General features: G+C 48.6%; 1 protein-coding gene and 1 long non-coding RNA gene across 5 annotated transcripts in view; one reads left to right on the forward strand and one right to left on the reverse strand.

The window, feature by feature from the left end:
* Positions 1 to 71: 71 nt before the first annotated feature.
* The window catches only part of PPP3CC (protein phosphatase 3 catalytic subunit gamma), a 41548-nt gene continuing 16428 nt past the window's right edge, over positions 72 to 25191 (reverse strand). The window contains exons 3-14 of one of the 3 annotated variants that reach the window (XM_056508781.1): positions 24871 to 24995; positions 16379 to 16490; positions 14467 to 14612; positions 13620 to 13759; positions 13115 to 13192; positions 12274 to 12368; positions 10749 to 10874; positions 9810 to 9887; positions 8053 to 8134; positions 6606 to 6703; positions 3778 to 3849; positions 72 to 444 (exon numbers count right to left, since the gene is read on the reverse strand). In XM_056508781.1, the coding sequence (XP_056364756.1) occupies positions 308 to 444; positions 3778 to 3849; positions 6606 to 6703; positions 8053 to 8134; positions 9810 to 9887; positions 10749 to 10874; positions 12274 to 12368; positions 13115 to 13192; positions 13620 to 13759; positions 14467 to 14612; positions 16379 to 16490; positions 24871 to 24995 (1289 nt within the window). In that variant the 3' untranslated portion in view covers positions 72 to 307. The remainder of the gene's footprint in view (positions 445 to 3777; positions 3850 to 6605; positions 6704 to 8052; positions 8135 to 9809; positions 9888 to 10748; positions 10875 to 12273; positions 12369 to 13114; positions 13193 to 13619; positions 13760 to 14466; positions 14613 to 16378; positions 16491 to 24870; positions 24996 to 25191) is intronic. The other 2 variants (XM_056508782.1, XM_056508783.1) reach the window with 2 other exon arrangements.
* LOC130262031 (uncharacterized) lies at positions 499 to 3770 on the forward strand. Of its 2 annotated transcripts, XR_008842054.1 has the most exons (6): positions 499 to 652; positions 685 to 898; positions 940 to 1064; positions 1378 to 1482; positions 1586 to 1759; positions 1801 to 3770. It is a non-coding gene; the product is annotated as an uncharacterized LOC130262031 (long non-coding RNA). The 2 variants fall into 2 exon arrangements; XR_008842053.1 differs by having other exon boundaries at positions 685 to 1064.

Consider the following 25191-nt stretch of genomic DNA (forward strand, 5'->3'; position numbering starts at 1 on the left):
ATTAAAAAAAAAAGGGACATTTTTAGCAGTTGGACTGGTTTCTAAATAAAATTAAAAAAAAAAAAAAAGGACATTTTTATATATATATTGAACATTAAAAAAAAAAAAACCCCAAAATTTACAAAAGGGTCTCTTCCTCACGAGAAACAAACGCGAACTGGATTCATGGACGTGTTGCCTCCAGCTTGAAATTGAAATTTCTCCCCGTGCCCCCACCCCGCACCCCGATAATAATAATAATAATTAATTAATAATAATAATAATAATAATAATAAATAAATAAAATCCATGGAGGTGGGTCCGGGGGTTACTGGGGTTTTTTGTCGGCGGGGCCGTCCGAGTGCAGCGAGTCCCGGCGGGGCGGCATGCGCTCGTTGATGCGGTCCAGCCCCCGCGCCTCCTCGAAGCTGCGGATCTTGTGCTGCGGGGAGAAGCCGCGGATGGCTGCGGGAAAAAGAAAAGGGAGCTCGGGTCAGGGGGGTGAGAGGGGAAGGGAAAGGAGGGTCCGGAACAGACAGCGAGAGGGGCGGGGGGCGCGGCAAGCACGCGGCTGGTTTGGGGCGGGTCCGCACTGGGAGTTTTGGGGATGGGAGCGGCTGGGAGGGAAGTTTGGGATTGGTGTGGTCCCTAAAATGGGGATTGGAGGGTTTGGGTTTTTTCTCTGATTCCCAAAATGAGGGCTAGGGTTAATTTTTTAGATAAATTTTGGATTTGCTCTGCTCCCCAAAATGAGGATTAGGAGGTTTTTGGGGGTCAGGAGTGGCTGGGAGTGAAGTTTGGGGTTGGTTTGGTCCCCTAAAACGAGGATTGGGAGGGTTTGGTTTTCTCCAAAATCAGGATTAGGGTTTTTTTAGAAAGGTTTTAGATTTGCTCTGCTCCCCAAAATGATGATTAGGAGGTTTGGGTTTTTTCTCTGCTTCCCAAAATGATGGTTAGAAGGTTTTGGGGAGTGGGAGCAGCTGGGAGGGAAGTTTGGGGGTGGTTTGGTCCCTAAAATGGGGATCTGGAGGGTTTGGGTTAATTTTTTAGATAAGTTTTGGATTTGCTCTGCTCCCTAAAATGAGGTTTAGCAGGTTTTGGTTTTTCCTCTGCTCCCCAAAATGAGGATTAGGGTTTTTTTGGTGAGGTTTAGGATTTGCTCTGTTCCCCAAAATGAGGGTTAGGAGGTTTTGGGTTAATTTTTTTAGATAACTTTTGGATTTGATCTGCTCCCTAAAATAATGATTACGAGGTTTTTGGGGGATGGGAGCGGCTGGGAGGGAAGTTTGGGGGTGGTTTGGTCCCTAAAATGGGAATTAGGAGGGTTTGGTTTTCCCCAAAATCAGGATTAGGTTTTTTTTAGAAAGGTTTTAGATTTGCTCTGCTCCCTAAAATGAGGATTAGGAGGTTTTGGGGAGTGGGAGCAGCTGGGGAGTGAAGTTTGGGGTTGGGTTTGGTCCATAAAATGGGGATCGGGAGGTTTTGGGTTAATTTTTTAGATAAGTTTTGGATTTGCTCTGCTCCCCAAAATGGGGATTGGGAGGTTTTGGTTTTTCCTCTGTTCCCCAAAATGAGGATTAGGAAATCTGGGGTTTTTTTTGGTGAGGTTTAGGATTTGCTCTGCTCCTCAAAATGAGGGTTAAGAGGTTTGGGTTAATTTTTTAGATGAGTTTTGGATTTGCTCTGCTCTTCAAAATGATGGTTAGGAGGTTTTTGGGGGTCGGGAGCGGCTGGGAGTGAAGTTTGGGGTTGGTTTGGTCCCTAAAATGGGGATTGGAGGGTTTGGGTTTTTTCTCTGATTCCCAAAATGAGGGCTAGGAGGTTTTGGGTTAATTTTTTAGATAAATTTTGGATTTGCTCTGCTCCCCAAAATGAGGATTGGGAGGTTTTTGGGGGGTGGGAGCGGCTGGGAGGGAAGTTTGGGGTTGGTGTGGTCCCTAAAATGGGAATTAGGAGGGTTTGGTTTTCCCCAAAGTCAGGATTAGGTTTTTTATTAGAAAGGTTTTAGATTTGCTCTGCTCCCCAAAATGAGGATTAGGAGGTTTTTGTTTAATTTTTTAGGTAAGTTTTAGATTTGCTCTGCTCCCTAAAATGGGGACTGGGAGGGTTTGGGTTTCTTTCTGTTCCCCAAACTGAGGATTAGGAAATTTGGGGTTTTTTTGGTGAGGTTTTGTATTTGTTTTGCTCCCCAGAATGAGGATTAGGAGGTTTTGGTTTTTCCTCTGTTCCCCAAAATGAGGGTTAGGAGGTTTTGTTTTTTTCTCTCCTCCCTAAAATGAGGACTAGGAGTTTTTTTGTTTTAAGTTTTAGAGAGGTTTAGGATTTGCTTTGCTCCCTCAAATGCGGATTGGGAGATTTTGGTTTTCCCTCTGATCCCCAAAATGAGGATTGGGAGGTTTTGGTTTAATTTTTTAGGTAAGTTTTGGATTTGCTCTGCTCCCTATAATGGGGATTGGGAGGTTTTGGTTTTTTCTCTGTTCCCTGAAATGAGGAATAGGAGGTTTAGGATTTGCTCTGCTCCCCAAATTGATGATTAGGAGTTTTTTTTCCTTTCTTACAGAGCTTTAGGATTTGCTCTGCTCCTCAAAATAAGGGTGAGGAGTTTTTGGGTTTTTTTTAGAGAGGTTTGGGATTTGCTCTCCTCCTGAAAATGAGGATTAGGAGGTTTTTTTTTTCTTTTTTAGAGAGGTTTAGGATTTGCTCTGCTCCCTAAGAGCTTTTCATGGAACCATGGAATGGTTTGGGTTGGGAAATTAAAACCATCCAGTTCCAACCCTTGCCATGGGCAGGGTTCCACTATCCCAGGTTCAACCTCTCCATCCTGGGATATTTCCAGGAATGAAGCAGCCAAAGCTTTTCTGGGAATTCCATCCCACCACCCTTACAGGGAAGAATTTCCTCCCAGTATCCCAAACCTCCCCCTCTTTTAATAGAACAGGAGGAACTTGATAAACCAGACACGTGCTTGCTGTCCCCAGGGAGTGAAATCTCAGGAAAATTTCAAAGCTGAAAAACACGACACTAAAAAAAAAACAACAAACAATTAAAAAGAAAATAAAAGTTAAATAAATAAAAAAAAAAAAGGCAAAACCCAGAGGGACAGAACAAAGACACCACCACAAGGCTCTGAACTCTGACACAAACCACACACTGCAACACCAGGAGAGGGAACAGCTAGTCCTTGGATCACAAAGGCAAAAAAAATTCTTGCATGACCAGGAGACACACGGGCAGGCTTGGGAGGGATGAATCCACTGAGGAATTTCATGTCCCTGTTCCATCCCAGCACGTCACCCTGGCCCTGGTGACACAGAGCAAATGTGAAACTCCTTTGTGCTACAGAGAATTTAAGGAAGAGGAGGCTGTGCCAAATCTGTTACAAGGGCTTGGCTGGCTCACAAACAACTTCCCTTGGGAAGCTCTGCAGAGCTCAGGATCGAGGAGAAATCCTCGTGGATCTGTCATTCCTACACTCCACAGGCAGAGAATTGCCTCTCCTAGCTGTGGGCAAGTCAGGGATTTCACCAGCACCACAAAAATCCTGCTTTTTAAAGGGTTTTTTAAAGGGTTTTGATGGTGCTGACACATTGCAGGACCTCAACCCCAAGGTCTTGAGGCAGCAGAGCAGGAACCGCTCTGGCAACTCCAAATAAAGATGTTCCACAAAGGAATAAACTGTTCAAGCAGCAACAGCCTTGAACCAACCCCCTGGGTATTTTTTCCTCCCCCACTTCTGGTGATGCAAGAGTAAAAAGCTTCTGTTAAGGGCTGGTAAAGCTCTTTAGGATGAGCACGCACACACGGAGATGATTTGAGTCTCTCGCCGGGTTCTAGCCATACCTTCCCGTGCCTCTACCGCTTCTACTGTGGCTGCAATACAGAAGAACAGTGGCATGCAGAAATGAAGACAGGGAAAAAAAATAAAAAACAAAACAAAACAAAAAAAAAAAATAAAACAGAAAAAAAAAAAAAACAAAAACAGAGTGACAGTGAGTGATCCGACATCATGGCTGCGACGCAGAGCCCGCGGCCCCCCAGCCCCGTGTGCCAAACGAGTGGCCAGAGGGGAGAAAAGAGGGGACAGGAGGTGGAGAGGAAGGGGGAAGGGGACCCCCAAGGGCTCAGGGGGAGTCTCCTTTGCTCTGGATTGATCTGGTGGAAGGACAGAGGAGAAGAGAATGAGCACTGCAGTAGGGGATCTGCCCCCAGCCAGGTGGCTCCATCAATTCTGTGCAATTCAGCCTCCGGCAGCACGGCTGAGTGAGGGAAGGGATCCCAGGGGGTGTTCTGGGGCACTGGGAAGGAAGGAGAGGCAGCCTCTCCTGTTCTCCTTCCCTCTTTTCCAGGCAAGGACAAGCAGCAGGTGCTGGGTTGCTCTGCTCCTGGTGCCTTGAGTTGTAAAATCAGCCTCCAAATCCAGTTTGGCTCCAGCTCCACCTCCTGAAAGTGTTACCAAGCAACAAGGCACCACAGAGCTGAGCAATGTCCCCCTTCCTAAATCTGCTGCAGCAACGTCCAAGCTTTGGTAGGCCCTGCCTCAACATCTGGGAGGAGGCCCTTCCCTCGAGCAGATTCCCTGGATTTCAGCCTCAAAAGAGCAGCTTTTTTATTCTGATACAGCACAGAGGCCACGTGGTCGTCAGGAGGCCGGGGAGGAAGGATGGAGCTGTGGCTGCACAGCTCTGCCCCAGATTCTGGGACTTTATTCAGCTGATTTTGCCAAGCCCTGCTGTGAAAGGCTGGGGAGAGGCTCAGGAGCTCACTGCAGCCCTGCTTCCATTTTTTTGGGGGTGCACAGGCACCCCAAAAGGGGGGCAGCCCCCTCTCCTCCTCACCCAGCAGACGGGGCTCCCATAAATTCACAGGGAGTGGGAAGGGATGTGCAAAACAGGGAAGGTGGGAGGATGGGGAAAGGGGGAGGGAGAAGGGGGAAGGATGGGGAAAATGGGGTGGGAGAAGGGGGAAGATGGGGAAAGGGGGAAGGAGGGGGAGGGAGAAGGGGGAAGATGGGGAAGGGGTGGGAGAAGGGGGAAGATGGGAAAGGGGGTGGGAGGGGGATGATGGGGAAAGGGGGTGGGAGAAGGGGGAAGATGGGGAAAGGGGGGTGAGAGAAGGGGGAAGGATGGGGAAGGGGGGTGGGAGAAGGGGGAAGATGGGAAAGGAGGGTGGGAGAAGGGGGGATGATGGGGAAAAGGGGGAGGGAGAAGGGGGAAGGATGGGGAAAATGGGATGGGAGAAGGGGGAAGATGGGGAAAGGGGGGTGGGAGAAGGGGGAAGGATGGGGAAAGGGGGAAGATGGGGAAAGGGGGGTGGGAGAAGGGGGAAGATGGGGAAAAGGGGGAGGGAGAAGGGGGAAGGATGGGGAAAATGGGATGGGAGAAGGGGGAAGGATGGGGAAAATGGGATGGGAGAAGGGGGAAGATGGGGAAAGGAGGGTGGAAGAAGGGGGAAGATGGGAAAGGGGGGTGAGGAGGGCAGGAGAAGCAGGGAGGTGCCAGGGGAGCGGGGGGAGCCTGCAGGCAGGGTGGGGAGGCAGCAGCAAAGGCCCAGCTTGTTTGTTCTGTCCTGGGGAAAGGCTCATTTTGGGGAAGGGGAGATCCCTGGTACCCCTCAGAGAACCCCCTGAGAGGGGAAGGAGCTGGAGAATGTCACAGCATGACCCTGTGCTGTGGGGATACAGGGACAGAACTGCTGCAACAGCCACCTTCCCACTCAGCTCTGCTCCCAGAACTGGGGTGATGGGGCTGTGATGGTTTCTATAAAAAAAGGGGAAAAAAAATCCATCCTCCTCTGTGGGCTTGGGGGTGATGCTGCATCCTCCCTGGAAGCAGGCAGTGATGTTTCCACGTTTGTGACTCGTGGACTGTTTAATCCAGGCAAACCCCAGCCCCAGCTCAGGGAGAGCTGCAGGAAATCCCCAGTGCCCATGGGAAGGGGGAAGCTGGGGAGGTGCCAGGCTTCAAAGGCTGATGGCAGGGAAGGATTAAAACACTGGATTACAGGATTCCCCCTGGGAGAGCTCATTCCCTGAGCAGCAGCCCTGTGAGCAGGCACTTTGCTCCATCCTGCTCCCAGAGCTGCTGAGGGAGGGAACAATTTGGGAACAAACCTCCACAAGCACCTCAAAACTTGAGAGGAGACTTTTCTAAACCATCCAGCCCTGGAGGAACCTCATTCCTTTGGGCTGAACCTTCCTCATGTTTGGCATTCATGACTTGACAGGGGCAGACTGGGAGGGGTTTGGTGGAACGAAGAACAAACAAGCAGCTGTGTCACTGTCACATCCACACGGGGGGTGTGTCACTGTCACATCCACACGGGGGGTGTGTCACTGTCACATCCACACAGAGGCTGTCACGCAGCAGCAGCACAGCGAGCTGAGGCAGAGGATGTGCACCATGCAGCGTTAGAAGGGAAAGAAAGGATCAAAAACTCGTTGCAGAAACAAACAGTTAAGCACTGAACATGCTTTGAGGCAGGGTGCTGCGGGCTCTGCTCCTCCAGGGTACACAGGGACATCCTGGCATCTCTCCACATCCCCAGCTACACCTCTGCCTGCTCCTGCCTGGGAATCCTTCCTCCCCACGGGCTGCTGCAGGGCTTGGGGCAGGGCTCAGGGTACTCACCGGTCTGCAGGGTCTGCCTGCCCCCCGAGAGCACTCCCAGGGGCAGGGTACCTGTGGGGGTCAGCCCTTTGAGGGTCAGCACGCTCTCGCTCTCCTCCCTGCAGGGACAGCAGCACCAGTCACACCCTGTGCTTGTGCAGGTGGGTGTGCTGATCAGGGATCATTAGGGCTGGGAAACACTTCTAAATCACCAAATCCAGCCATCAGCAGCACCACCCAGTCCCCAGGAGCCACATCCACACATCTGCTAAACCCCTCAGGGATGGGGACCCCAGCACAGCCAGTACTTGGCAATTTTCCCAAATATCCAACCTGAACCTCCCCCGGTGCAGCTTGAGGCTGTTTCCTCCCACCTGTCACTTGTTATTTGGGAGAAAACACCAAGCCCTACTTGGCTACACCTTCCTTTCAGGCAAATGTGTCCTGAAAGAATCAGGAAAAACCACCTGTCTTAGGAAGTTTTTATCTTCTTTTTACCCTGACCAGTGTTCCCCCATCACCCAGTCCCCAAATTAAATCCAGTCCCCAAATTAAGTCCAGTCTCCAAATTAAGTCCAGTCCCCAAATCAAACTCAGTTTCCAAATTAAGCCCAGTTCCCAAATTAAGACCAGGCCACAAATTAAACTCAGTCCCCAATTTAAACTCAGTTCCTGAATTAAGCCCAGTCCACAAATTAAACTCAGTTTTCAAATTAAGCCCAGTCCCCAAATTCAGCCCAGTTCCTGAATTAAGCCCAGCCCCCAAATTAAGCCCAAATTAAACTCAGTGCCGAAATTAAACCCAGTCCACAAATTAAATCTAGTTCCCAAATTAAGCCCAGTCTCCAAATTTACCCCAGTCCCTGAATTAAGCCCAGTCCCCAAATTTAATCCAGTCCCTGTATGAAGCCCAAATTAAACCCAGTGCCCAAATAAAGCCCAGCCCCCAAATTTAATCCAGTCCCTGAATTAAACCCAGCCCCTGAATAAAGCCCAAATTAAACTCGGTGCCCAAATTAAGCCCAGCCCCCAAATTAAATCCAGTCCCTGAATTAAACCCAGCCCCTGAATAAAGCCCAAATTAAACTCAGTGCCCAAATTAAGCCCAGTCCCTGAATTAAGTCCAGCCCCTGAATGAAGCCCAAATTAAACTCGGTGCCCAAATAAAGCCCAGCCCCCAAATTAAATCCAGCCCCTGAATGAAGCCCAAACTAAGCCCAGTGCCCAAATAAAGCCCAGCCCCCGAATTTAATCCAGTCCCTGAATTAAATCCAGCCCCTGAATGAATCCCAAGTTAAACTCAGTGCCCAAATCAAGGGCAGCCCCCAAGTGCAGCCCAGCCCCTGAGTGAAGCCCACATTAAACCCAGTGCCCAAATAAAGCCCAGTCCCTGAATTAAGTCCAGCCCCTGAATGAAGCCCAAATTAAACCCAGCCCCCAAATTCAGCCCAGCCCAGCCCCTGCTCACCGAAGAACTGAGAACACCCGTGCCATCTTGCCAATGGCTCTGATCTTGTTCCTGATGATCTCCTTCCGCACCGTCGTCCCACCTGGGGCAGAGAAAAGAGCAAAGAGCAGCACGTTGGGGGTTTCCTGCTCTCCAGGGAACCTCAGCATGAAGCACCTGCCTGACTCCAGGAAAAAAAACAAAATCATGGTTTGTACAGATTGACAGCTACACCGGAGAGAGAACGGTGCTGGAGGGATGGCATCAGGATGGCACCAGGATGGCACCAGGATGGCATCAGGATGGCACCAGGATGGCAGTGAGGAGGGCAACACCAACAAGATGGCACAGGGAACTCGAGAGGGCTGAAGAAAGTAGAACCAGCACAGGACAGGGGTTTGGGGGGTGTCACTGGCAGCTCACACTGCACAGGATGGGACACAAATGACTCAGCCATGAGGACACGGTTTGCAAGGCAGAGCACACGGGGATCTGATGGCTGATGGGCACCCAAGCATCAGCTGTGGCATCCAAGGAGCACAGCCAAGGGCTGGCCTGAGCCTGGCAGCTCTGCTCTGACCCCACAAGGACACCACAGGATGGGGGGAGCTCCCCTTCCACTCTACAGACCCGACAGGAGAGAGAAACAGAAACAAAAATAAAAAAAAACCAAAAGCACGGAGGGAGCTGAAACCAAAAGGGAAAATTCAGGTCAAAAGAGGGAACAAATCCATCTCCTCTCAGCTGAGATTCCTCACATGGGCCAGTGCACATCAGGACAGGGAAGCCAAACCCAGGGCTAACATGCACCATGGCTCAGCCATGCACTACGTGGCTGCATTCAGAATCAGGTAGAAACGTGACCCCCGTTTCTCAGAGTTCCTGCAGGAACGCAGAAGGGTTAAAAAACACATGGAGTTTATGTTAAAACTGAAAGGGGATGAAGAGACTGCCCCACTAGTCAGCTCTGGAAATCCACTTCAAGGATCTGGTGGCACAGGCAGTGATAATTAAGCTCGTAGCAAATTCTAGCTGGGTACCTTTCGGATAGCTTGAAATGTAGTGATCTTCAGGGAGAGGAGACACCAAGAAACAAGTAGATGAAGACAGAGATAGAAGAAACAAATTTAATTTTCATGGGAGGGAGGAAAGAAAAAAAAAAAAAGCCAAAAAAAACCAAAAAACAAAAAGGAAATGCAATGGGAGAAGCGGGTTAGAGTCTCCACTGGGGCTGAAGCAGCTCAGGCCCCACTTCTCGCTGCCCCCCTCAGCTTCCTCAGTCACCACCTCGCTCCTGAGTCCCCCCAAAATCCAAACTGCTCAGCAGCTCAGCCACTGATTTGTCCCCTTCATTCACAGCTTAAAACCAGGGCCAAAATCGGCGTTTTTGGGGAGGGGGGTGACACGAGAAGCCACTTTAGAGAGGAGTTCACTGCAACAGATGAGAAGATTGGGTGGATATTTTGGTGCAGAAAATTTTGAATTGGGGGAAAAAATAACCAGCAGCCTGTGTTAGGAGCAGGAAACCATTCCCAGAGTAGCTGGCAAGAAGTGTCTGTCGCAGTGAATGTCATTTAATTTCTCTGTGACTGAACAGCAAAGGAGAAAAAAAACAAAAAAAAATTCCCTACCCAAAACTGCAAAGGTTGGGCAAAAAGGAACTGGAGGCTCTGGAGACTGTGGCTGGGCATCCAGCTATAAATCAAGAGCTGCTGAGGCATCCAAGAGCCTCCCCAGGCTCTCCCCCCTGCTCTCAGATGCCAGCAGGGATGTTTTACCTTCCAACGTCTCGTCGCCGTCCGAGATCAGCTCGTCGTCGGAGCAGATGTTGAGGATGTTCACGAGCATCTCAGTGACTGCAAGAGGCACAGACAGCGAGGTCAGGGAGCCCAGGGGCACCCCAGAGGGATCTGGAGCATGAGGGAAGCATTTCAAGCTTGTCTGTCCCCTGCAAGTGGGAGCCTAAAGACACTTTTAGGCACAGGCTGCTGGAGCAGACAACACACGGTGCAGCCTCTGCCAAGGAGGTGGATGCAGGCCAGGCACAGCACAGAGCAACCAGACGTGGGGAAGGAGGTGCCAACATTCCTGCAGAACAGCCTGAGCTGCCTCAAGTCCCCCCATCCCCATCCCCACCCACTCCACAACCACCTGGATCTGATAAGGGACAAATTTGGGGAGGGGGAGATTCGACCTTTGGTGCCTCAAAGTAAAAAAAAACCCTTTAGGAGTTGTGAAGGTGAAGCAGCACTTCAAATAGGAGACTGGGGTGGAATTCAGGCTCATCAGGAGAGGTAAAAATCATTTTGGAGAAAAGCTGAGACAAAATCTTGGTCATATTTTAAGCTGCCTTGCCTTCTTCAGAACAAAATAAGCCTTGGATTGAAGTGAATGCTTCTTTCTGGTGGGCCAGGAGCCAGCAGGAATTTAAAATTCCTCTGTTGCAAAGCAAGAGAAATGTCTCCAAATTATGAGGTGGGGCTACAGCACCCGAGATCAGCTGCACCAGCAATGCAGAAAGAGCAGGAAAGGAGGGTTTTATTGGTAAAAGCTTTATCAAACAGGTATCAACAGCTGTTTTTGCAAGGATTTAACCCAGTAGTGGAGATTTCCTTGAGCCTGAACTGCTCTCCTGTTCTGCCTGGACTGCAGCACTCTCAGCACTGTGACACTCAGGATATGAGGGAATTTGGAACAGAAACCCAAATCTCTCTTACCCTTTTCCCCTACAAAAGGCAAGGACCATGTGAAGACATCCATGAAGTTTGGGAGCCAGTAGGGGTGAGGGGAGCAGTTGAACTGCCTGATGTTCATGACGTTGTTTTCATATTTCAGTACAGCAGCTGGGGGAGAAAAGGGAATAAATGTCCAGGGGCACCTTCCAGCTACAGAATCCAGGAGTGGGCTGGATCTGAAGGGATTTTAAGGATCAGCCAGTGTCACCCCTGCCATGGCAGGGACACCTCCTGCTGTCCCAGGCTGCTCCAGCCTGGCCTTGGGCACTCCCAGGGATGGAGCAGCCACAGCTCCTCTGGGAATTCCATCCCAGACAGAAATCCTTCCCAAAATCCCACCTAATCCTGCTCTCTGCCATTCCCTGTGTCCTGTCCCCCCATCCCTTGTCCCTCTCCAGCTCTCCTGGAGCCCCTCTAGGCTCTTTCAAAGTTTCCCTGGAGCCTTTTCCTTTTTTTACCCCCAGCTCTCCCAGCCTGGCTCCCTCAGAAAGTTTTATCAGTATTAAAAAAAATCTTCATTTTATCAACATCAGTTTACACTTGTGTAGATCAAGCTACCAAATCCCCAAAATGAGATTTAAGCCATAACTGTTTACTCAGGTTGGTTCTCAGCTTAGACAGTGAAGCTCAGAGCCAAGATCCAAAGTGAGGGGTGAAAAACCCCATAACTGCAGAAATGCCACCATGATCCCCATGGTTTAGGGGCAGAGGGAAGTGGAAAGTTTTCCTACACCAGGAGCTCCTGTGGGATGGCAGAATCCATGAGTTCTGCTGTGGCTGGGAATGAAAGCTCCATTCCAGGCCTTGTGACTCCACAGTTAATTACCACTAACACATTAAGTCAACCACTTCAGCTCAGCACACAAAGCTCTCTTTCATTCCAGGCACAAGAATGTGACTGGAGGAGAGGGTTTTGTATCAAAAATAATGTATTTTTTGTATCAAAAGCAGTGTGGTGGCAGCTGGAGCAGGGCAGGGACTGTCCCTGTGTGCTGGGCACTGGGGAGGCTCCTCCAGAGCTGTGCCCAGTTCAGAGGGGCTGGAGGGAATGCAGGGGAGGGAACAGAGCTGGGGAAGGGGCTGGAGCAGCAGGAGGGGCTGAGGGAGCTGGGAAGGGGCTCAGCCTGGAGAAAAGGAGGCTCAGGGGGAATTTCTGGCTCTGCACAAGTCCCTGACAGGAGGGGACAGCCGGGGGGATTTGGGATTTCTGCCAGGAACAGGGACAGGAGGAGAGGGAACGGCCTCAGGGGAGGTTCAGGGTGAACATCAGCAGGAATTTCTGAATGGAAATGGTTGTTAAATACAGGAAGGGATTGCCCAGGGAGGTTTGGAGTCCCCATCCCTGGGGGTGTCCAAGGAGGTGACACTCAGTGACAAGGTGGGGATTTGGCACAGCTTGGACTCAGTGGCCTTGGAGCTTTTTCCCTACTTAAATTATCCTGTGATTTTGGGAGGGCAGAGTGGGAGAGGGATTTCCTGAGCCCCCCAAGGGCAGCAGAGCCCTTACCCTTGTTGTTATAGACATCTAAGTAATTTGGTGCAGAGAAGATTGTGATTAACGAGGGAAAGCCCGTGGTCTGGCTCTTCCTGTACATTCGGTACCTGCAAAACAGGGCAGGAGTTAAACCTGGCTCAGCCCAGCCAAACCCCGCCCAGCCCAGCCCAAACCCTGCCTAAACCCTGCCCAGCCCAGCCAAACCCTGCTCAGCCCAGCCCAAACCCTGCCCAGACCAGCCCAAACCCTGCCCAGCCCAGCCAAACCCTGCCCAGCCCAGCCTAAACCCTGCCCTGCCCTGCGCAGCCCAGCATAAACCCTGCCCAGCCCAACCTAAACCTTGCCCAAACCCTGCCCAGCCCAAACCCTGCCCAGCCCAGCCTAAACCCTGCCCAAACCCTGCCCAGCCCAGCCCAGCCTAATCTCTGCCCAGCCCAGCCCAGCCTAATCCCTGCCCAGCCCAGTCTAAACCCTGCCCAGCCCAGCCTAAACCCTGCCCAATCCCTGCCCAGCCCAATTCCAGCCCAGCCCAATCCCTGCCCAGCCCAGCCCAAACCCTGCCCAGCCCAGCCCAATCCCAGCCCAAACCCTGCTCAACCCAGCCTAAACCCTGCCCAGCCCAGTCCAATCCCAGCCCAATCCCTGCCCAGCCCAACTTAAACCCTGTCCAATCCCTGCCCAGCCCAGCCCAATCCCAGCTCAATCCCTGCCCAGCCCAATTCCAGCCCAGCCCAATCCCAGCCCAAACCCTGCCCAGCCCAGCCCAATCCCAGCCCAATCCCAGCCCATTCCCAGCCCAGCCCAGCCCAATCCCAGCCCATTCCCTGCCCAGCCCCTGGGCAGGATCACTTACCCAGCATCCTGGGCTTCATGAGCTCGGATTACAGATAACAAACTATTGTTCTGCAAAAATTCACACACTGCAGGATAACTGGAAAACAAAAAGGGAGAACTCAGCAGGGAGCAAAGGAGAGCACAGAGCTCGGGTGGTCTTGGTTTCAGGGAGCAACCACCTGCAGAAAACATCCAGCTTCTGTCCAGCACCCCAGAATACGTTTTTTCATTCAAAAATTAATTGTAAAGGGTTCTGTTTATAAGTGAGCTGTCAGCAGAAATCCTTTTTTAGCAAGGAGAGATTATTTCCTAGAGATCCAGGTGCTGAAAACCACTCACAGGGCCAGTCCAACGAAGCATCTCTGCTGTTTGAGACAATTCTATAAAGTAACTTATCCAAAGACAGCTCAGTGTTACAGAAGAAAAAAAACGCAAGAATTTGAGCATTGGAGCCAAGTGAGGAGAATTTCATGTACAGAGTGGCTGAGCAGTGATTTCAGTGTGAGGGCAGAGCAATGCCTCACCTGTAGAAATAGGAGCAGCCTCGGACAGTGTTGTGGGCAAAGTGCTCCAGGGTTTTCTCGTTGCCGTAATCCTCCGAGGGATCCGACCACAGCAGGTCACACATCGGCCCGAAGGCTGGAGGCTCCTTAAACCTGTCTAACTGGAGAGGGGACACAACATCAGCAGGAGCTGGGGGACTCCCAGATCCACCCAGGGGGATCCCCACTGCTGCCTGGAGAGGCTGAGCTGGAGCAGAGCAAAAGGAATAAAATCAGAATTTACTGAAAGGGTTCGCCTCGGGCAGTGCAAGAGCATCAAATCCCAGATGGATCCTGAGTTTTATTATTTTGGAAGTTTTGGTTCATCTTGGGGTCAATTATCCAACCACAGCCCCAGGCTATGAAGTCTCAGCCCCCTGGGCTTTCTCCTTTCCCTTGCTGCTGTTTCTGCTTTTTGGGTACTGGGTGTCCTTGATTTTCTGGCTGTTTTGTCCAACTACCCTGTGAAGAGAACTTACTAACACCTTACTAACACCTAATATGAAGTTTCAGAGTTACACACCAAGCAGCAGAATCTGAAAAATATAAAAGCCAAAACCTCCCAGGCATCACTGCCTTGTGTGAAGGAAGGTTTGGGATGGAAGGATTTGATGAAGGTCCTGGATTAGGATTTGATTGCCCTCAGCACCCCCTTGCTGGCAGAGAAGCTCTCCCAGCACACACCAACCCCACAGAGATGTCCCCAAACTGCAGAGATTTAAAAACCAAGAGTTTAACTTCTCTTCACCCATCCCCTGAACCTCACCAGGACAAACCCAGGGAAGGGATTGTTTTGTCAGGGAAGGGAGAATCCATGGAGCTGACTTACTTTCCTAATGTCATCTAGACATGTGATTTCTGGAGAGAGGCCCCCGTGCACACACAGGAACTGCTGGTTGAGGAGGGCAGCAAGAGGAAGACAGTCGAAGGTGTCCATGCACGCGTCGTACACTCGCTCCGAGTACTTGATTCGACCTGGCAGGGGTGAAACAGGCTCTGATGGGATAAAGAGCTGCTCAATAAACTCAGGGAGCTCCATTTCTAAAGGAGATCAAAATCAAAATGGCCCAAAAATCAAGATTTGCATCAGGGTGTTCGTGAAAATACTGACTTGGATCAAACCTTGCACCTGCGGATGTGCGAGAATTCTGATCAGAATCAAACTGTGCATCTCTGTGAGAATTCTGATCTGGAATCAAACTTTGCATCTCTGTGAGAATTCTGATCTAGAATCAAACTTTGCATCTCTGTGAGAATTCTGTATCAGAATCAAACTGTGCATCTCTGTGACAATTCTGATCAGAATCAAACTTTGCATCTCTGTACTGGTGAGAATTCTGATCAGAATCAAACTTTGCATCTCTGTGAGAATTCTGATCAGAATCAAACTTTGCATCTCTGTGAGAATTCTGATCAGAATCAAACTTTGCATCTCTTATTTGTGAGAATTCTGATCTGGAATCAAACTTTGCATCTCTGTATTTGTGAAAATCCTGTTTTGGAATCAAACTTTGCATCTCTGTGAAAATTCTTATTTGGAATCAAACTTCGCATCTCTGTGTTTGTGAAAATTCTGTTTTGGAATCAAACTTTGTATCTCTGTATTTGTGAAAATTCTTATTTGGAATCAAACTTTGCACCAGTGTGTTTGTGAAAATTCTGATTTGGAATCAGATTCTGCATCTCTGTATTTGTGAAAATTCTGATTTAGAATCAAATTCTGCACCTCTGTGTTTGTGAAAATTCTGATTTAGAATCAAATTCTGCACCTCTGTGTTCATAAAAATCCTGATTTAGAATCAAATTCTGCACCTGAGTATTTGTGAAAATTCTGGTTTGGAATCAAAGTCTGTACCTGTGGATTTGTGAAAATTATGATTTGGAATCTGTACCTATGTATTCATGAAAATTCTGATTTGGAATCAAACCTTGCAATAGTGTGTTTGTGAAAATTCTTATTTGGAATCAAACCTTGCACCTGCATGTTTGTGAAAATTCTGATTTGGAATCAAACTCTGCACCTGTGTATTTGTGAAAATACTGACTTGGAATCAAACCTTGCACCAGTGTGTTTGTGAAAATACTGATTTAGAATCAAACTCTGCACCTGTGTATTTGTGAAAATACTGACTTGGAAAAGAACTGTTGGATGTGTAAAAGAAAAGGGTTTTTTTAATCTGGAATTGGACAATATTCATTTCCCTTTAGGCTGTTTTCTAAAACACCTGCACTGAGATGAGCACAGAGGAGATGAGGTGTTTCCACATAATGAAAACTGGGATCATGGAATAAATTTGGGATGCTGATGAAGTCACCCCATCCCTTCCCTTAAAAATACTCAAACTCTGTGCACATCTTTTAACTAAAAAAAAAAAAAATAAAATATGGAAGGTAAATGATCTCCCCAGTGCAAAATCCTTCCCTCATTCCCAAGTGCAGTCACTGATCCCAGCTGCACAATCTGCAATCACCAGGGGAGAAGTGTTCCCATTTCTTCCATCCACACTCAGTCTTTGAAACCAAAAGGCCACATTTGGTGCTCAGCAGAATTTAAAAATTTGGATTTTGGGGTGTTTTTTATAGCAGGGGTTAAAAGAGGAAAACAAGACAACAAGGTTTTTACAGCTCTGATGCCACAAAAATTGAAGCCCACGTCTTCTCACAACACCCTTTTAAAAAAAAAATAGATTTTAAAATGTATTATTTAAATGCATTCAAATCCTTCTCCCACTGATACTTACATTCCTGCTTGAAGGTGAAATATTCTGTGAGGTGCCTGCACTCGTGGTTCCCTCGAAGGAGGAACAAGGTTTTGGGATGATTTATCTTTAAACTCCATAAATACAGCACACACTGCAAGAGAGGCAGGGCAGTGTCAGAAAATCCTTTCCCAGGGCACTCCTCAGCCTCAGGCTGCACTAAGAGGTTCTGGGAAGACACCCAAAGTGGAACCCAGCTCCATAATGGGAAGTGGATCTTCTGCTGGAAAAGCCACTGGGATTTCTCTATATTAGGGCTGACTTGGAGAAGTGACAGATGAGGTCAGAGCCAACAGAAAGCAGCTCAGGGCAGGGTGGGGGCAGCTCTGCTCCCAGCACAAACCAAAGGAAAAAAAAACCCTTTTGCAGAGCAGCAAAGCAGAACCAGCTGTTTGCTCCAGATGTTCCATGGGATGGAGAGCAGTGAGAGGAGCAGGCAGACATTTGCCCAAAAACACCTGGAAAATTCAACTCCACCTTCCCCACTGATTTCCCCCCCTGCCTGGTTTTTCTGCTTGCTCTACAGTCATGTGAAGTTCAAGCTCAAAACAGGAAAAGCTGAGCCCAAAAAACAAGCTGAGCTTAGCAAAGCTTTGAAAAGGGCTTTCCACATCCCCTCTGTGTGCAGCAGCACCTGCAAAGCCTGAGCCTTTGATGAGACCAAAGTCAGGCCTAAAGTGGGGGTTCAGCAGAAATATTTCATGGTGGCTTCCCCAAAACAGCACCAGCAGGTCTGTTACACCCCCAACATCCCAGAGCAGGGCACAGATCCCCAGGATCTGTGATCTGATCCCCAGCTGGGAATGGGAACAACCCCCAGACCCAAAGAAGCAGCCCCAGCTGGTTCCCAGCTCAGTCTGGTGGTGCTCAGCACTGAACCTGCAAGGTAAGCTCTGCAGGAATCATCCCAGCTGATCCCAAAAACCCTGAGCAGCTGCAAAGCACTGCCTGTGTCTCACTTGGAATTCAACCCCACATTAACAACTTGATTAATTGGGAATTCCAAAAGAGAACAGGGCCAAGGCCAGTAGCAGAATCATGTTTTATTGCATCTGTTACCAGGAGGAATGCACCCAACAAAACCATTTATAATTATTCTGGGATTGAAAGCTTTAACCTCCCTGTGTTTGCAAGTGAAATGTCACTTTTCTGGGCTGGCAGGAGAGCTTGGAAGTTGCTATAAATGAACAAAATGACTTGGAGGAAGAAGCAGCCCTGGCATCAAAGCAAGGCAGAGATACAGCAGCAACAGGGGAGGGCTGGGATGCAGGGAAGGCTGGCAGCTTGCAGAAAAGAGATTTTAAAACACATCTGAAGGGCTTTGAAGTGAACTGGGGTTGAATTCCTCCTGGGATGTGGAGAGTGGCCATTCCCTGTGGCACTGCCAAGGATGTGGGGACTGCCAGGTGCCAGGACAAGGAGTGAAGGGCACTGAAGAGCCCTCGAGGGCTCCAGAGGGGCTGGAATGAGAAATGAGCAACGAGGGAGTTTCTGCTCTCACATGCTTCAGATGTTTCCTGGTGTTTTGCACAGATCCCTTTCCCAGTGCTGCACCCAAAAATTGGTTTGCAACAGCCAAGGAGCAAATCCAGGCACTCACAGCTTTTTGGGTTGAGATAATGTTAAATAATCTCCTTCTCTCCTTATTCTGCCCCTCAGTGTAAGGCTGAAGCCAAGGGTTTGATCCACTTGGAAAGGAAAAGCTCAGCAGGACACAGGGAGGGAATTCCAAGAAAAACTGGGATCTGTAACCCCAAAAATGCAAGAGGGGTTGGTGCCAAACCTGCCCTACCCTGACCTCTCTCACCATTCCCAAAATCTGGAATTTGTAAGGAAGTTTTACACACAGAGCCTGCCAGAGTGGGAACAGAGGCAGGACTCCCAAACCCAGCCCACAAATCCACCTTCACTCCCACTTCACAGGGCTGGCTGGATCTCTTTAATGTTACTCTGGATCTCTTTAATGTTATTCTGGGTAAAAAGTGCATTAAATCAAGGTTAACATGCAATTCCATAATTAGACAGCAATCATGTGTCCTGTCATAATTGGATTGGAGAAAGTGGCCTGGGAAAGGTGGATCCATTATCACACCACTTTTCCTGATAGATTTCCTCTTTCCATGGATTCTGTTCCTGGCCTTAACAACTGTTTTGCTTTCTAATTTAACAAAATCATTCTATTCATTGTTTTCCAGCTTCATGGACTGGGATGGTCCTTCCCTACGAGGAGCACAGACCTCTCTTGTGCCCACTGTGGGATTTGGGATTAAAAGCTCCATGAAAGGAGCATTATTCCCCACTGGGAATCCCTCAGCATGTCCCACAGGAGGAGCTCACCCTGATTTCCCTGCTGCCTGTCAGCCCTGGGATCTGGGACCAGATTCATGATTCTGGCTGTCTCAGTGGGTGTGGGACAGCAAACCCTTCCAGCAGCATTCCAGCTTCCACATGCTTCTTCCCCTCCCCTCTCCCCTCTCAATTCTTTTCTTTAAAAAAAACAACAAAAAACAATCAACCAATCTACTCTCCATGGCCTCATTATGCTGGGAATTCATGTTTTTAAATGAGAATTTCCCTAAGCCAGAGGCCCAGCAAGAATTTGTTGAATGATTTGTTGCCAACATCCAGCTGAGCTGATGAACTGAGAGGTTTCCAGGGGGTGGGGGGAGGTTGAATTGTGGAATCTGAGCCACAGATTCCTCCTTTCACCTGGACAACCAAACACCTGGAGGCACAGGGAACACCTGGCAGGGATATTTGGCCCTGACACCTCCCTGGCCCCCACTCTGGCATTATTTCCTGCAGCAGGATGCAATTAAACCATCCCCTCCTATCTCATTCTGCTAAAAGGTCACAGTTGTGGAATTGTGGAATATCCTGAGCTGGAAAGAATCCACAGGGATATTCCAATGCCTGGTTCTGCTCAGGGCAGGCTCTGGATCATCTCCCCATGGATCCAAATTTTGTGTGGTGACTCATGAGGCTGCTGCTCCCCAAATTCCCAGGGTCACCTCACAAGGAAAACCTGGATGTTTTTCCATCTGGGATATTCCAGGAAGCAGATTTTGTGCATCCAGGTGGGAATCTCTCCCAGCACAGTGCAGTATGTGAAAGGGGAATGCACATGGGAATGAAAACTTTGGGATTCTGCCTTATCCTGGTGTTTGGAGCAGCCCCTGCCTGTGCCCACCCTAGCTGTGGGATCAGAGGGATTCTCCAGGAGGAAAGGAAAAAGCAGCAGGAAATAAAAGATAAAACATCTTTTTTTGCTCTACAACCTCAGTTCTCCAAGGACAGACACCAAACTGGAATTCTTCCATATTATCACAGGCAGAGAGGACAAGGGGGAATAGATTTGAACCAAAGATTTGGGAAGAATTTCTGCCCTGTGATGTGGGAGACCCTGGCACAGGCTGTCCAGAGAAGCTGGGAAAGATTTCCCCATCCCTGGAAGTGCCAGGGCCAGGCTGGATGGGGCTGGGATAGTGGAAAGTGTCCCTGCCAGGGCAGGGGGTGGAACAGGATGGCATTTAAGGTTCTTTCCAACCCAAACCATTCCATGATCCTGTGATGATCCCAGCATGGAGAGACCAGGGTGCTGATCCCCAGAACTTCTGGAGATCTGAGATTAAATCCTGAGCTAAGAGCAGAGTGGGAGCAGCACTTTTCTACACAATCCATACAAAAAAAATCCTCCTTTTCTTTCAGAAGGAGCTGCTGCTCTGCAATATAATCCCTTTTCCAGGTGAACACATTCCCAGGAAGTGCAAACCCAGCATCCCAGCAGTGGGATGTGTCCTTCCCCTTCCTCCCTGGGGGCTCCTCCTGCCAGCACCACCCCAACCCCACCAGCCCAGCTCTGCCTCGTCCATCCCAGCTCCTCCTCCTCACACCTTGGCTCCCTGGCAGGATTCCAGAGCTCAGGGCTGGAAGGGAGCCAGGGGCTGCTGGAGCTCAAGCTGTCAGCCCTGCTCTCCCTAAATCCTCTGCAGAATCCTTCAAAGAACCCCTTGCACTCACCCTGACAGTTCCTCCCTAAAAATTTTTCACTGGGTGAAGGTTCCTCTGCAGAGCTCAGCTGTTCCTGCAGCTCCTTTTTTCCAAGAGGAATCACTCCTTGTGTTATTCCAGCTGATTTCTGCCTCACTTCAGCTCCCTGCTCCCCCAAAAACCCTCCTCACGTTGCTTCCAACTGGGATAAGAGCTGCCCTTCCCCTTGGCCCTGCCTCTGTGAATGCAGATGGCTGCAATCCCTGGGGATTTGTGGCATTTGCTAAGAGCTGTCCCTTCCTGTCCCATCCCAGCTCTGCACTGAGCCAGCAGCAGCCATGGGATCTGCTGAACCCTTTATCCCCACACCAATAAATTCCCAATTTCCTGCTCCATGGGATCTGCTGAACCCTTTATCCCCACACCAAAACTCCCCAATTTCCTGCTCCACTGAATCCTTTATCCCCACACCAAGAACTGCCCAATTTCCTGATCCACTGAATCCTTTATCCCCCAAAACAAGAACTCCCCAATTTCCTGATCCACTGAATCCTTTATCCCCACACCAATAAATTCCCAATTTCCTGCTCCATGGGATCTGCTGAATCCTTTATCCCCACACCAAAACTGCCCAATTTCCTGCTCCACTGAATCCTTTATCCCCACACCAAGAACTCCCCAATTTCCTGATCCACAGGGATCCACTGAATCCTTTATCCCCCACACCAAAACTCCCCAATTTCCTGATCCACTGAATCCTTTATCCCCCACACCAAGAACTCCCCAATTTCCTGAATCAATGAATCCTTTATCCTGCACACCAAAACTCCCCAATTTCCTGATCCACTGAATCCTTTACCCCCACACCAAGAACTCCCCAATTTTCTGATCCACTGAATCCTTTATCCTCCATACCAAGAAAGCCCCAATTTCCTGCTCCGTGGGATCTGCTGAATCCTTTATCCCCACACCAAGAACTCCCCAATTTCCTGATCCATGGGATCCACTGAATCCTTTATCCCCACACCAAGAAATCCCCAATTTCCTGATCCACAGGGATCCACTGAATCCTTTATCTCCCAAAACAAGAACTCCCCAATTTCCTGCTCCATGGGATCTGCTGAATCCTTTATCCCCACACCAAAACTGCCCAATTTCCTCCTCCACTGAATCCTCTATCCTCACACCAAAACTCCCCAATTTCCTGCTCCACAGGGATCCACTGAATCCTTTATCCCCAAACCAAGAACTCCCCAATTTCCTGATCCACTGAATCCTTTATGCCCACACCAAGAACTCCCCAATTTCCTGCTCCATGGGATCCACTGAATCCTTTATCCCCACACCAAAACTCCCCAATTTCCTGATCCACTGAATCCTTTACCCCCACACCAAGAACTCCCCAATTTCCTGATCCACAGGGATTCACTGAATCCTTTATCCTGCACACCAAAACTCCCCAATTTCCTGCTCCACTGAATCCTTTATCCCCACACCAAAACTGCCCAATTTCCTGATCCACTGAATCCTTTATCCCCACACCAAGAACTCCCCAATTTCCTGCTCCATGGGATCCGCTGAATCCTTTATCCCCACACCAAGAACTCCCCAATTTCCTGATCCACTGAATCCTTTATCCTGCACACCAAGAACTCCCCAATTTCCTGATCCACTGAATCCTTTATCCTGCACACCAAGAAATCCCCAATTTCCTGAATCAATGAATCCTTTATCCTGCACACCAAAACTCCCCAATTTCCTGATCCACAGGAATCCACTGAATCCTTTATCCCCACACCAAGAAATTCCCAATTTCCTGCTCCATGGGATCTGCTGAACCCTTTATCCCCACACCAAAACTGCCCAATTTCCTGAATCAATGAATCCTTTATCCCCCAAACCAAGAACTCCCCAATTTCCTGATCCACTGAATCCTTTATCCCCACACCAAGAACTCCCCAATTTCCTGCTCCATGGGATCCACTGAATCCTTTATCCTGCACACCAAAACTCCCCAATTCCTGATCCACTGAATCCTTTATCCTGCACACCAAGAACTCCCCAATTTCCTGATCCACTGAATCCTTTATCCCCACACCAAGAAATCCCCAATTTCCTGCTCCACAGGGATCCACTGAATCCTTTATCCTGCACACCAAGAAATCCCCAATTTCCTGATCCACAGGGATCCACTGAATCTTTTGTCCTGCACACCAAGAAATCCCCAATTTCCTGCTCCATGGGATCCACTGAATCCTTTATCCCCCACACCAAGAACTCCCCAATTTACTGAATCAATGAATCCTTTATCCTGCACACCAAGAACTCCCCAATTTCCTGATCCACTGAATCCTTTATCCTGCACACCAAGAACTCCCCAATTTCCTGCTCCACTGAATCCTTTACCCCCACACCAAGAACTCCCCAATTTCCTGAATCAATGAATCCTTTATCCTGCACACCAAAACTCCCCAATTTCCTGATCCACTGAATCCTTTATCCTCCATACCAAGAAAGCCCCAATTTCCTGCTCCACTGAATCCTTTATCCCCACACCAAGAACTTCCCGATTTCCTGCTCCATGGGATCCACTGAATCCTTTATCCCCAAACCAAGAAATCCCCAATTTCCTGATCCACTGAATCCTTTACCCCCACACCAAGAAATCCCCAATTTCCTGATCCACAGGGATCCACTGAATCTTTTATCTCCCAAAACAAGAACTCCCCAATTTCCTGCTCCATGGGATCTGCTGAATCCTTTATCCCCACACCAAAACTGCCCAATTTCCTCCTCCACTGAATCCTCTATCCTCACACCAAAACTCCCCAATTTCCTGCTCCACAGGGATCCACTGAATCCTTTATCCCCACACCAAAACTCCCCAATTTCCTGATCCACTGAATCCTTTATCCTGCACACCAAGAACTCCCCAATTTCCTGAATCAATGAATCCTTTACCCCCACACCAAGAACTCCCCAATTTCCTGAATCAATGAATCCTTTACCCCCACACCAAGAACTCCCCAATTTCCTGCTCCACTGAATCCTTTATCCCCACACCAAAACTCCCCAATTTCCTGCTCCACTGAATCCTTTATCCCCACACCAAGAACTCCCCAATTCCTTGCTGATGGAATCCCAGGAGCTGCAGAGCCCTGTCCCAGCCCAGCTCCTTTTTCCTGACCCCATTCCAGGTTTTTCAGGGGGAAGCAGTGACTCAGGCTCTTTCTCTTCCTGCTCAATCCTGAATCCTGCAGCTTTTCCAACATTTGCTTCCCACTCTCTGCTGGGATCCTGTTGCCTGTCCCTGAGTGACAGCTCCAAGTGACATTAAAACCCCTCCAGAAGGCAGAGGTTGGGCATTAACCCCATCCCTGCCACCTCACTGTCACTGTCTGAGGATCCCAAGACTGGGACATCATTTTCCTGCCCAAAATCCCTCTCTGAGTTATCAGCATTCCTTCCAACCCATGCAGAGCTCCACTGGAGGGTAAATCCAGCAGGAGAGATCTGGGTTTGGTGTTTGGACTCATTCTGAGCTGGATTTTAATGATTTGGAGCTGGAATTTATTGATTCTGAGCTGAATTTAATTGATTCTGAGCTGTATTTTACTGAGCTGCATTTGAACTGATTCTGAGTTGCATTGAATTAATTTTGAGCTGAATTTTATTGATTCAGAGCTGAGTTTTATGGATTCTGAGCTGAATTTGAACTGATTCTGAGTTGCAGTTACTTGATTCTGAGCTGAATTTTATTGATTCTGAGCTGAATTTTAGTGATTCTGAGCTGAATTTTAGTGATTCTGAGCTGTATTCTACTGAGTTGCATTTGAAGTTGAACTTTACTGATTCTAAGCTACATTTTAACTGATTCTGAGCTGTATTTCACTGAGCTGCATTTTACTGATTCTGAGCTGCATTTTTCTGATTCTGAGCTGCATTTGAACTGATTCTGAACTGTATTTTACTGAGCTGCATTTTACTGACTCTAAGCTGCATTTTACTGATTCTGAGCTGCATTTGAACTGATTCTGAGTTGAATTTTACTGATTCTAAGCTGCATTTTACTGATTCTAAGCTACATTTGAACTGATTCTGAGTTGTATTTTACTGATTCTAAGCTGCATTTTTCTGATTCTAAGCTACATTTGAACTAATTCTGAGCTGTATTTCACTGAGCTGCATTTTACTGATTCTGAGCTGCATTTTTCTGATTCTGAGCTGCATTTGAACTGATTCTGAACTGTATTTTACTGAGCTGCATTTTACTGACTCTAAGCTGCATTTTACTGATTCTGAGCTGCATTTGAACTGATTCTGAGTTGAATTTTACTGATTCTAAGCTGCATTTTTCTGATTCTAAGCTACATTTGAACTGATTCTGAGCTGTTTTTAACTGTTTCTGAGCTGGATTTTAGCTGAGGTTCAACACTTTGGGCTCCTTTACCCCCAGCAGCCCCAAGCTCCACCTCCTTGGTCACCTCTATACTGAAGTAGCCTCTGTCCACGTAGTCCCCCAGGAAGAGGTAGCGGGTGTTGTTGGGTGATCCTCCCACTTCAAACAGCTTCATCAGGTCAAAGAACTGCCCATGGATGTCACCACACACTGGGGGAGAAGAAGAGCACAAAAGAATTACCAAGCTGAGAACAGCAAGGCCACAACAGCAGTGAGGAGTTGGGGTGATGTGACAGAAATGTGAATTCTGTCACCATCTGTTAACCCAGCTGGGGCAGTGACCCTGATCTCCTGCACACATTATCTGCTCATGGGCCATCTTTAAACCAGCTGGGCAATCATCTTT

The sequence above is a fragment of the Oenanthe melanoleuca genome, chromosome 22, assembly GCF_029582105.1.
Source record: "Oenanthe melanoleuca isolate GR-GAL-2019-014 chromosome 22, OMel1.0, whole genome shotgun sequence".
NCBI lineage: Eukaryota > Metazoa > Chordata > Aves > Passeriformes > Muscicapidae > Oenanthe > Oenanthe melanoleuca.